Source organism: Opisthocomus hoazin, chromosome 17 (assembly GCF_030867145.1).
Source record: "Opisthocomus hoazin isolate bOpiHoa1 chromosome 17, bOpiHoa1.hap1, whole genome shotgun sequence".
NCBI lineage: Eukaryota > Metazoa > Chordata > Aves > Opisthocomiformes > Opisthocomidae > Opisthocomus > Opisthocomus hoazin.
The window spans coordinates 8027386-8040321 of NC_134430.1; the positions used below are offsets into that span (position 1 = coordinate 8027386).

The window sequence follows — 12936 nt, forward strand, 5'->3', positions numbered from 1 at the left end:
GGAGCGAGGCCTGACGGTGGCTGTCGCCTCACCGATCCCCAGGGATTCCCACTCGCCACGGCACATCGACGGCAAACCTGCCAGCGGTCACCTTACGCGGAACCATCCCTGACCCTGGCAATCAAAGCTGCTGCCACAAACCACGGTAACGCGTCCTGCCGGTGGGAGGACCTGGAGGGCAGCTCTGTCTGAAGGAAGGTGGCGTTTCCAGGGTTGTATTGCTCACGTCACGAACGTGAAAAGTAAATTAAGGCTAAACATTACGCTGGGCCATTTACTGTCACAATGATGCAAGCTGAGCAAGTAGCATGACACACCGCACGGCCTCCTATCAGTGAAAGACAGGCGAAAACCCACTTCTTGCTAGTTTGAAGAGTTCTTCCCCCTTACCTGGCACTCATTACACCACTTCTGGATACGGCATTCAGTCTGGGCCCTCAAGCACAAGAAACCCATTGGTATAACTCTGTGGCTCTGGCAGAGAGCCACCAAACCAGCCAGGGAGCTGGAGCATGGGCCCTGAGAGGGGACTGCCCAGCCCGGAGAAGAGCTGGCCTTGGGGGACCTGGCAGCAGCCTGCTGGCACCTGCACCCAGGTTATCAACAACCCAGAGCCAGATACAGCAAGAGGAGAGAGAAACAGTCACAACATGAAAGGGGAGATGCTCTGAGTTGAGAAAAGAAAATAAGTTTTGCCATGACGACAACCAGGCACTGGAACTGGCTCAGTCTCCATCGTCGGAGGTTTCTGAGACCCAAGCAGATAAAGCCCTGAGCAACCTGGTTCTGAATTCAGTGTCAATTCTTCTTTGAGCAGGAGGCTGAACTAAAGATCTCCTGAAGTCCCTGAATTATTCCATGAAAATATCACACAAGGAATACATTAAGGATCCCTGAAATGCATTTTAAAAACTACAGAGAAAGAGACAAATTTTCACAATTTTTCACCCAAACATCAATGGCAAAAATCCTGCCTAAAATAAAGTATCAGTTTGCACATATTTGCCATAAGCAACAATATTCCATTATTCAGCTAACTGGCACACTTAATCCCTAAAAATTGCTTTGGAAGCTGGTGAAATTCAGCACCTGGCTTCTTGCATGCGGCACTTCCAGCAGTTGGAATATCTGTAGGCTAGTTCTATACCGAGAAATTCACTTTCTAGCAGATCTGCCAAGCTGGGGCATTGTGTGTGTGTGTGTGTGTGTGCGCGCGATATATGAGCCATCTACCTCCAGAAGTAATTAAAAAAAAAAATATTCCATGTCACTCGGCATATTTCCTGACATCAAGCCAAAGACCACCAACAAAGAGCTTGAGCTGCAAGAGCATTCCCAGTAAAGGCATGCAAGAACACAACACTTGGTCTCCTCTCCCCTTCCCGTTTGCTCCTCGCCCTGTTCAGTCCATCAGCGTGGCACCACCAAGCCAGCCTGGCGCATACAGAGGTGCGTAGCAAAGGCACAACCAAACACACACACGCACAGAGAGGAAAGAGACAAAGCATAAAGAAGCATGCACCAACCCAGGCCAAACGTGCAAGCCTCTCTGTGGTATCTGGACTCAATGAAGTGGAGAGAGATGCAGATAAAAACCATGCCAAGTTACCTTCAACGGAATAAGAATAATGTGCTGGGCTGGGCTGGCTTGTGGTTAACCCTGTAGTGCAGGTAAGAACACTGTGCTGACTTGTAGATGGAGTCTGAATTAAACCACTTTCAGGTTTCATACCTGGCCACAGTGCACCTGAATCAGATAAATTGGACCAGTTACAAACAAATATGCTGGGACCAAACAGCATGCTGCTACCTCAGATTAAGAGTTTGGCTTGTCACAAAAGCAAGTAACAAATCACACAGGGAAAATGTTCAATTTCTGCAACAGTAAGTGCTGACTGTCAAGCTGTGCGTGGATTAGAGCTGCTGACAAAACTGGCTGGAAAAGAGAAAATTAAAAGCACCAACAAGACCAATTGCAAAGCTTTCAGCTACAAATCTGTTAGTGGCACCGTAAGCTCCACTGCCGCGCCGGCACAAAGGATCCGCTGATCCCTCCGACCTACCCGCACCGCAGCTGCCCTCAGCTTTACACCGCGGGGCTGGCGCTGGCAGCGGTTACCGTCAACGCCTCCACTGCTCCCCCGGGCTTTGGGTTGAATATTTTATAACAAGCTACAAATCAGTCATTTTCACAGACAAATGACAGCAAATGTAGAGCTCAAAAAAAAGGGGAAAAAAAAATCAAGAAGTTTCTTCTTGAATTCCTGCCATTTGTAACAGCGCTGCACAAAGCACAGCGACAGCAAAGTGACTGCAACGCGCCCGCGCCAGGCACACGGCAGCAGCGCGGCTTTGGCCCCGGCGCCCTGTTCAGGTCCAATCTGCTGCACTGGCAGTGGTGAGAACAGCGTCCAGCAACGCAGCTCAGCTCAGGATCTGCAGGGCTCCTCAGGCTTCTGTTTCACTGTTTGCAGACCTACAGCTGAAGTCAAAGGCATTTCTCCCCGGCCCTGGTCAGCAAGCAGGAATTGCCTGGGAGGATCTACTTAAAAACAGGCAGGGGTGTGCAAAGCAGAGGGACGAAGGACATCTGGAGCTAGACACAAAGTGCAGGGCCCTCAGAAAGACCACCCTCCTCCTCCAAGCCCCAGAACACAGCCCCAGGGCTGCGCAAGCCTCCTGCAGCCTTCCAGCCGCGCCAGCAGGACAAGCCTCGGGCTACGAGCCCACGTCGCTCGCACCGAGGACATGGGAACTCAACAGAGCTGGACAGGAGCAGCAACTCCAAGCGCTTGCTCCACCAGGACCAAATTCCGCCATGGCTCCTGGATTTAGTTACACACCCGATCTCAGCCTGTCCCCTGTGAGTCACACTAAGCCATTCCCCTATCTGCTCAGCCACGCCAGGGTTTTGATTCTTCGACTCTCAAGTTGCGTCTTCGTTACTGTTTCAAACCTCTAGAACCGTGATAATCAGCAAACAAAAGGGAAAGACTGATTTAAGAAAGACTGTAGATACATTGCAGAAACTCCAGAATAAAATGTACGGGAAACAGATCCTCTGAGGAGAGCGGGAGCAGCTGTGTTTGGAGTGCCACGGTCTTCAAAAAGGTGAGCAGATTTTGAGGGGACAGTAACCAACAGCTCCTCGCAGCGTGAGACAGCCGGACAGCAGCGGCCACAGGACACACAGAAGTGTCCGATAACCATGACAACGGAACACAACCGGCCTCTGAAGGCTGCAGGACAAGAGCGGAACGCCAGGCCGGACACAGCCTGAGGTGTTCACGAGGGGGCTGGATGCCCGGTCGTGTGTCACGGCACCCTTCAGCCCCGGCGTTCCACGACTGTCTCTGTGGCCTCCCAGCACTGACCCGCTCCACCTCCCGGCCCGGTGGCACCTGTCCTGCCCTCTCGGTCTGCAAGGCAGCACTGTCGAGCTAGCACAGCCCTACAGACGGCAGGGAGGGAGCAGGCGAGGGGGAACGAGACCCCGCACCCGAGGGAGCACGGCAGCTGGGCAGGAGAATGCCACCGGGCACGTGTGCGTCCGTGGAATGGCCCCACACAGGAGATCCATCACTTGTAGGTTTTTCTGGAGTAAACGTAAACCATCACTTCCAGAGTGTTTCTAACACCAACCTGCGGCCTCACATTTGCAGCTTGTGTGGCACTACTCTTACTTTAATGCTTCTTTAATAAAATCTCTCCAGACCACACGTATGTCCCACGCAGAACAATGCACTAAACACCACCAAAAAAGTACTCCAGCACGAGGAGAGGGGACAGACTGGCCAGAGCATAGGTCATCTTTTCTCGGAAAGCAGCACCCTTGCTATCATAAAGGCCCTAGCATAACTGGAAGAGACCGTGTTATCACAAAGGCCTTCATATAATTGGAATAATGGGAGTTTGTCGTTCTTTGCTTAGAAGCAGAGTTCGTGCGGCCTCTGACTCCGGGAACTCTCCTTGGAGGATATACCAACACCCTGAGCAGAACGCTTGTGAGCGCCTGGCTGGTTTGGGCTGGTTCTGGCAGAAAAGCAGTGTCTGAAAGTCACCCATCCTTCCTTATCCTACACTATACTGCTACACATCACAGCCCCTGGGGAAAAGACCCCCGGACCCTTCCCACTGAACAGGCGCAGGGTGAAAACGCTGACCAAGCGTTACGTAAATGATGCAACCCACCAGCGGCGTGGGACTGCCGACAGGCTGGAACTGACTGGTAGGAAACTGGATAAAGATGGATGTCTTTTGTTTTGCCCAGCATCCGAACTTGTATAACTTCGTAACACATCAGTATCCCGCCTCAGCCTGTGAGATCGCTCATTGCACAGCGGGAACAAATCTGCACTTTCGCGACAGCTCCCTGACCTGAGCGGCTTCACGACTACGCCTGTGTTCGCCAGCTTGGCTGAATTTCATACTTCAAATACACCTGCTCTGCTCCAGTCAGCTAATCCACGATGCCTTCTTCCTGGCACAGAAACACACACGCAGCAGAAAGTCAGGCAAACCTCTGGTGTGGGCCCTTCGACACTGGTACAACGTCCGACCAAGCTGGCCAAGTCCTCGCCTGCTCCGCGGAGATCTTGGGAGCAGAAACAACTCGCAGAACTTCCTCTGCGCTGCGCGTGTCCAGTCCTCTGCCCTCCGCCATCACACCAGGCAAGGTCAGAATGATGGCGCAGGTACCACTCCAGTACCATTTCCATACTGGAAATACAACTTTAAACACCTTCCTAACGCTTACGTCCAGAATGACAATTCAGGTATTTAATAACAGACCTCAAAACCCGTACCAAGACAGTTCAGTAACGGATCACCATTTTAGAGATGTTTAACAAAGTTCCTATGGAGTCAACAGAAAATGCTGATCTCTAGCCGAGGTCTTCAGCAGAATTTCTACTGTTCCCTCCGGAGTCTAACGCTGAAGCAGCTCAGTACCCCCGAATTCCAGAGCCTCTGGATTAAAAAAACCCCAAACATCCCCCCCTCCCCAAACACAGCCACCCCCACCACGTCACACACACAGAGCACACCACCAAAACCCCACACATCCTCCCTCCACCACAAGAATTTAGAGATAAGCCTAAAACATCTTTTTAAACCTCTTGGCCTAACACTTCAAGGGAGCATTCCACATGTTTTTATATGTTTGCCTTTACAAGCAAGATAAACACGCCACAGTAAAACACCTCAGGACATACCGAGCAGTCTCCATGCCCCGTTCACAACACGCTATCAACCACCACCAAACAAACCAAGTGAAGAAAACCCCGAGCCACCACTCAGACATGGCAAAACCCAGCGCAAGAAGGCACTGACACCAACGTGCAGGCCCCCAGCAGCGCGCTCCAGCAGCCACTGCGTGGGGCAGGAACGCTCTGGAGGTCGCGGAGCGTCGTGACGACAGCCGGCACCACAGCCGCAGAGACACGGAGCAGAGCGCTCGGGAGGCAGCAGACAGACCGCGCCGGCAGCTGGAGACTCGGCTCCGGGCATCCCACCGGGCTTGGCCACGCTGGTTCAGCCTTCCAGGGCCAAGCTCTCCTGGACGACGAGGGGAGCTCAGAAGACACAATGGGCAGAGACCTTCGGCTCCCCAGGCCACGTAACACGGAGCCAACCAAGTCCTCGCCCACCAGAAACCCGAGACACCGTCCTGCCAGCTGGTGGGGAGGGTTGGATGTTTCTAAAAATCTCGGGCAGGGCAGTCACACTTGAACCTTCCTGGTAGGGGCTGAGCTGGAAATGCAGAAGCAGCAAATGCCAACGGCCACCCAAGTGACCCCATTCCCCCGAAGAGCCGCGAGCTGCTAACGAAACCGCCCAGCACTGACACCCTGCAAAGCTCCCCCTCCGTGCTATTGAAGGGATCACTCAGGATGAGGTATCGCAGCATTAACACTGGGCAGCTGAGGCTTGGGAGATACTGTTTGATCAAACCCTCATGTGCCAGCTACTACAAAACCATCACTTTCTTCCTAGGGATCCCTCAACCACGAGAAAACTTCTCGTCATGAATCCCAGGTGTATATATGTGAAAAAAAAAAGAGAGAGAAAGGTATGTAGGTTCGTTTTACATATTGACCTTTCTCATAAAGATAACAATTTGTGCCACATTCCGTTAAACAGAATTAGTTATGTAAGTTATGCCTAATAAAACTGAACCCAGTTGTATTATCTTTTCTACTCCGTTTTTCAAAAACACCACAACAAATCCATTATTTTGTAATTTATATAAAAGTCCTCGCTCTGTCAGCAGCCAACAAAAGCCATAAACATTGCCGGTTTTATTCAAAGCCAGCCAGTTCTTCAGCTACGGAAAAATTCATCCTTTTACACTTTCAGGTCCGAAGATTCCAGCAGTGCAGACAGATCTGCAGGAGGCTCTGCTCACCCAGCTGTGCCGCCCGACGACGAAGCCCCGACGCCGACACTGCGCGGCTCTCCCCCAGCCGCGCGCGGTGCTGCCCAGGCTGCCGGCACCCCGGGCGATGCTCTCCCCGCTCGGCCCAGCGAGGTGCCACAGGGCACAGCAGAGAGCTGGCAGCAATACACCACATGTGCACAGGGAACCAAGCAGAGCAACATCAAATATGAAAAGAGAAGTTAAAATGTTAATTTTTAATACTCCCTTATCGAATTTCACCCACGTGGTGGATAGTCAATCGTGTGTGGTTCTTCCCCAGTGCCTGACACAGAGCACAAGGCAAGACCAGGCAGCTCCTTCCACCAGCCAGGCCACCCAGAAGTCAGATTTTTCTCATCTGCACTACTCAACCTCAACTCCCCTTACGCACCACAGCGAAAGCTGGCCATTATCTGCCAAAGCAGCCCGGCACCCCAGAGGTGCGTCTCTCGCTCCCCGCGCAAACCCTGCCATCGAGCCCTCGCTGCTCAGCGACGACAGGACTCGTATCTTCAACCAGCTGCAAAAACTGGAACGCCTAATAGCTCCAGTATTAGAGCAACTTCAGCAAACTTCTTTGCCTAGTAAACTTGGAGACATTTTAGCGTGAAATCTACGTTTGGTGAAAGATGAAATAACAAAAAAGTCTTAATCCTGGCCAGCAAAAAGGAAAGGAAGAAAACATTCAGTGGCGGTGCTGTCGGATGGGGTCTCGTGAGGTTTCACCAACAACGGAACTGCACAAACACAGCTATGCCACAACTGCAGAAACTGTCATCCCAAACTAAGAACCATCTCATGGGGAGACGACCAAAGTAATGGCCAGGAAAACAGCTTTGTAAGAAACAGTGCTTTATAATATGAAGTCCCGTCAGTACTGTAGATACTGATCTACAATTTAAGTTCAGCATGTGCTCTCCTACAAACTGTTCTCTCCAACACACCTGGTTTAGCTCAACATTGGCTTTTTAATGAGACATAAGACAAGAACTGCAGGCGCTGCGAAGTCTTTGAGAAGTTCCTTCTTACCGAAAGGAGGTAGTCCATAGGTCTGGGTGGTCTGGGGGTAGACAGTGTAGGGCTGAGACTGCTGTAGTGCTTGGTACTGAGCCTGCCCAGGGTAAGGGCTCATTGTTTCCGATACAGGTACAGACAGGATATGTGCATATGGCCTTGTTAGAAAGAAAGAACGAACGTAAACAAAAAACTATTTACATTATGCACCTTTCAGCCTCCAAACCAGAACACAGATAGAAAAATTACTTCAGGAAGAAGAAACAATACACACTGACACGCGCTCTTAGCGTAACACCCGCTCGTGTTCCCCGACACAGCCAGCGCCCGGCTTTACGCACGCTGCCCGGCCCTCGCCGTGACACCAGGGCAAGCCCTCTCCTCCAGGACGCCAGAGCACCAGCGCTTGTTCCAGGGCTGGAATGGCAGGGTGAGAGGGGAAGAACAAACTCCCCCTTCCAACAGGCACGAGCAATTGGTTGCAGTTATCACACCTCACAGCCCCAAAACCTAACGCTAATACAACACAGCAGCGCGCGGCGGAACTACTGGGACGCGCAGCGCGACTACGCCGAGGTAAGCACGGGGGCCAAGGGCCACTGCGCTGCGAGGGGAAGAACTACTGAGATCCCCAAACATGGTAAATGACCTGAAAATCCTATCTTCTCCTTATATTAATTTCTGTCCAGTTTGTTTATTCCTCAAATATTACAGGCATTATTCAACAAGACTACTGTGTTGTTAATCACTTGAGGTGGCTCATTTATCCTTGTGATCACAAGCCAACAGCCACTGAAGCCAAAGGGTGACTTCTATCAGCTTCAGTGTCCGCAGCAACGAGTATCTGTTGCCAAAAGATACAAAAGTGTGATTTACAGCATTACAGCAATGCACAAAGATGCAAAAAGATCACTTCAGAAAGAAGGAAGAGTTACAGAATTTAGGAGCAATTGTTCCACTTACTTTGCAGAATACATTTGTGAGGTATAATCATTTGATGACCTTGGGATATAATCAGTGCATGTCAGAACTGGAAAAGAGAGTTTGTACAATTACACAGGCAATCCCAGCACCCAGCAAATAATGACAATTAAATATCAGCATGCACAGTACATTTTAATTAAGACACAGGATTTAGAAAGGTTTTTTAGGGCTTTGAATATCAAAAGTTTCAAAGCAAATTCTCAAAATATGCATTGTTAAAACAGCACAAAAACGTTTTTCTTGCCAGTTCACAGCAGGCAGATGATTGAGTGAATACTATTTCTCCCTTGGTAACAGTGCTCTTTCTCTTTACCAGTTGGTACCATCCTCTTTTGCAATTCTTATGATAAAACTTTGATTTCAGCCCTGCCCAAAACGTTGCATATGCCAAAGGGTCTTCATCTGCGCCATGCTTAACACTTCTTTTCTGCGTCCCGGAGCACAGACCAAAGCAGATGTTTGTCTTGCCAAGCTTTCCTCTTCCCTTTCCCTTTCCTACGCGTTCTGCCCAGAGCACAGCTCCAGAAATCTGTCTTTCCTTTGAAAAGCAGCAGCTCCCAGCTCAGCAAACTTCATCCCACACATGGAGCGACAACAGACGGAGCTCCAGCACACCAGGCTCAGAGTCCAACTTCAGATGACCTCTGAAGAAATTTGGCAGTTGCATTCATGGGATGTTTCCATTTTTCTGCTTGAATAAACCCGCAGCAATCACACTCTAAAACTGGTAGCAAGAGTCACTCAGGCTGCAAATCCAAGGAGGAAATGTTCATAATCTTCTCACTCAGCACTGTCTGTGGCTCTAGTACACCCCATACACGACAGTTCTTAATTACAGCATTCTGCAATGCGCAGGGTGGAGAGCGGGGCTTGAGTTGGCACACCTTAACCCAAGAGTCATTAAACCCCCCCGGATTCCGAAGGGGTGACCTGATCAATACTCAGCTGTCCACCAAACTAGGAAAGCAAGGACAGGCAGGACCCTGGCCGAGGACTTGGCACCGTGCAGCCCCTCCAGCACGTGCCACCCCCGCGGCGCAGTACACTGCCGTCACCTCCAAGCCAGGTGCCTTTTGTAAATCTGCGCAGTGCACGCGTTCACCAGCTCGGCTCTGCGAGCACCATGCCCAGACTCCCAGCAAACCCAGCCGCGCTGCTGTGGGTCCAGCTCACTCCTCCACAGCCGGGCCGGCAGCGGGCGAAGTACCCGGGTTCCAGCCCTGCCCAGGAGGGGATCCAGGCTAACAGCGTGTCTCTGTGAGGGTCCAGGGGCCTGGATCCTCCATCGCTCACACGACAACAGACTGCACTTTCCCCCTCTCCCTTCTGGAGCGAGGCCTGACTAACGGCCTCCAGGAAGAAATACGGTCATGGACGGCAGCACACGTTGCCCTGGGATTTGCCGGGGATGCGCTGTGGCAAGCCAGCCTTTGGCCACCCGGAACCGGCGTCCAGCATTACGGCTCCTGTACCATCGCGCCGTGACCTCTCTCATCAGCTGCATCCACTCAGGGGAGCAAGTTAGTCTGCACGGGCAACCCTGACCCTAACATTCGCGTTCTGCTACCTGAATAGCCTCCTCTTCATGAACTCTGAGCGTAAGCAGCTGAGAAACACAAACCACCAGCCACAGGCTCTGAACCTGCTGACTGCTCCAGGAATCCCCTCCCTCTGGTCCCCAGCGTCTGCCTTTACTGGTGGTGTGAAGCCCTGGCAGCACAGGGATGCGACAGGGAACGCACCCTGGGACCTTCGGACCTGAAGGCTGTCACTGAACTCCTGTCACATACTCTCACATCCCCAGCGCACAATGTTTTTCTTTTCTAAAGAATGTCAGTATTCATCTGAATAGTAATGTAGTAATCGCATTTCTAGACTTCCTAGTTTTAAAATACCATATAAAGAATTAGGTAATAGTGTAAAAAAGAAAAAACACAACACAATATTACTGCATGCAACTTCTGGAATTTGTAAATGGCTTCTCCAGTCAGGGAACAGATTTTGCAGGCTAAAATTTCTGGTAACTCCTGCAACTGCAGCATCACAGCACGTTGACTAAAATATTAAAGATGCAACCAGGTAGCAATGAAAAGTTACATGTCGCATATTTTCAACCAAGCTGAGCTGATTCACACTCATAAATAAGTATGGGCAGTCAAAGGTATTCCACACAGGAATCCTACTCTGGTAATAACCTCCAGCCCTCTTTTTCCTGAAGAAAGGATACATTCCACCTCTCACTATGCAGTCGCTTTATTTTCTGCCTCAGTTTCCCCTCCATTTATTTCATAAGGAGTTTCTGCAGACATTCAATACAGGTCAGAGCCTAAGCTCAAGTGTACGGCATATTATTGCAAAAGACCCAACCGGCTGTGTAGAGACAATGATTTATGAAAATAACATCTTTTACAACATGCATTATTATTGATCAGTTCAACCCCCTCCCTCAAGAAAAACCACATATAAGGCAGATCAGACACAGCAATACCCAGCAGCACTGGGGGGCAGTGACAGAAAAATATGTGTCAGAAAGAGGTATTTGCTTACCACCAGGCACTAACGCTTCGTCAGCACCACAGCAAACCTTCACTTTACAACTGACAGTGAGGACAGGCTGAGGGTTACAAGGAGAAGACGAAGCTTGTGCTTGGTGAAGCAAAGCAACGAGACCAGTGGAAGAGGAAAGCGAGGGGGAGCAGAAGAACTCCAGCAGATACTTACTCTCACTGGACATGGGAAGGTTGGAACCAAGGCTTGAAGGTTCGGGTTTCTGATCGCTGACTTCTGCGCTGCTCACATGACTGCCAGGACACACAAAGGCTTATCGTTACAGGGTTACTGTTAGGAGGATTCGCACCGGCGCCGGGGCTGCCCTGCAGCACCCAGCGCGTCCCGCAGAGCAGCCTGACCAGCAGAGACCCCTCGGGGGGGGCTCAGCCTCCCAAGAGGGACGGCCCTTCCCGGGTACAGCTCTTCCCTTCCCCACTCCCACAGCCCAGCTGAAACAAGCGCAGCCAGAGTCCTGATGCCGGCAGAAAATCACACTGGCTGAGGAGAAACAGGTCTAATAACTTAAACTATTCCATCGGTCAAACTTAAAATCATGTATCGTTTTATCAAAACAGAGACAGAATATTTAAGTGGGTTAGAAATGCAATTTTATCCCTCTCCCCCACTCTCCTTTGAAACACTGCACACGGATGTTTATACTCAAATCTCGGGGCGGCTGGTGCCTGCAGCAAAGCAGTGACTGCACCGAAGCGGGGCGACGCGCTGAAGCAGAATGGGCACCAGCCACGCCGGCACCTTGCGAGCGGCCCGCGCCGCGCTCGGCTCCTCTGCAGCCGGCGGAGAGCAGGAACCCTCCTGGGCCACGGGTCAGCTCTCCTCACACCGCTGCAACGGGGCTCGCAGGCATTCCCACCAATTTCTCACGTCCGGACACACAACGAGTTTCACTCGCTGGTGGCTCCCTGCCTCCTGCTGAAGCATTCCCTGCAGATTTTTTAAAAAATCAGTACTACCGTCCCCACCGAGGCTGCAGTACTCCCCGTCCGCTCCCGCCTGGACGGCACACGCAGCGTCTCCTCCTCCCTCGCACGGGGATGCCGGAGGCTCCAAAGAAATCTTCCTTCACTGTATTGCTGCAGCTCCCAGGAACGGAATAAACCCTGTTCTAGCTCCTCTCACCATATGTAATAACAGTGATTAATTCCTAAATGCGATACACATCAGAAAGCATCTACTGAGTCTACAAAGAGTACAACACGAGAGCTTTAAGGAGAAGAGGCTATCAGTTTGAGAGGGTTTAATTTCTCTAAAGTTACCCACACAGTTTCTGAGGATCGTAGCACAGATATTACTAAAATATTCTGAATTACACCAGAATAAACATGCTACATGCAGTACATGACAGTCTCATCAGAGTCTGTGAGAAACAGGATGCTTGGTGATGCAATTAAGACTCTTTCCAGCCACTTTTACAAAACCTTAATACCAAAGGGCCAATTGCTTTTTTTCTATTGGGAACTTAATCTCAAAATTTTGTCAAATACAAAAGTGACTTCTATTTGTCCTGTCTCTGTGAAAAAGAAAACGATACACGAGCATCTAAAATGGAAGCTCACAATGACAAAACCACATTAATACCTGTTCCACACTAAACTCAAATTCAAGAGGACGTACCTCAAGCTCTGTTCTCTGGCTTCCTGCATCTTGGCTTTCTTCACCTGCGAAGACACAAACGTTCAGCGGCGCCTACCGAGAGCCGGCGCTGGCAGAACCCGGGCACGCAGCTCTCCACGAGCGGATCACCGCCGGTTACCACAGAGTTACCAGCAGTGTTTCCATACAGAAAGCCTCGCACTGAACTCCAGAGCTAACCAGTGTAACCACGGGTCGTCATCTCAAAACAAGCTTTTTGCTAATTAGAAAACAAGGCAGCAAAACTGCCTCGTTATTTCAGTCAGTAACAGCTGTCGGGATCTACAGCTGCAAATGTCCGATAAGTACAATGTTAC

General features: G+C 50.6%; 1 protein-coding gene across 9 annotated transcripts in view; it reads right to left on the reverse strand.

Moving 5' to 3' along the window:
* The window catches only part of EYA3 (EYA transcriptional coactivator and phosphatase 3), a 62976-nt gene that overhangs the window by 20202 nt on the left and 29838 nt on the right, over positions 1-12936 (reverse strand). For 4 of the 9 annotated variants that reach the window (XM_075437700.1, XM_075437698.1, XM_075437701.1 and 1 more), the window contains 5 exons: positions 12602-12645; positions 11138-11217; positions 8396-8462; positions 7448-7590; positions 1610-1747 (listed from right to left, as the gene is read on the reverse strand). In XM_075437700.1, the coding sequence (XP_075293815.1) occupies positions 1610-1747; positions 7448-7590; positions 8396-8462; positions 11138-11217; positions 12602-12645 (472 nt within the window). Of the gene's footprint in view, positions 1-1609; positions 1748-7447; positions 7591-8395; positions 8463-11137; positions 11218-11940; positions 12132-12601; positions 12646-12936 lie in introns of those variants that run through there. The other 5 variants (XM_075437703.1, XM_075437702.1, XM_009933033.2 and 2 more) reach the window with 5 other exon arrangements.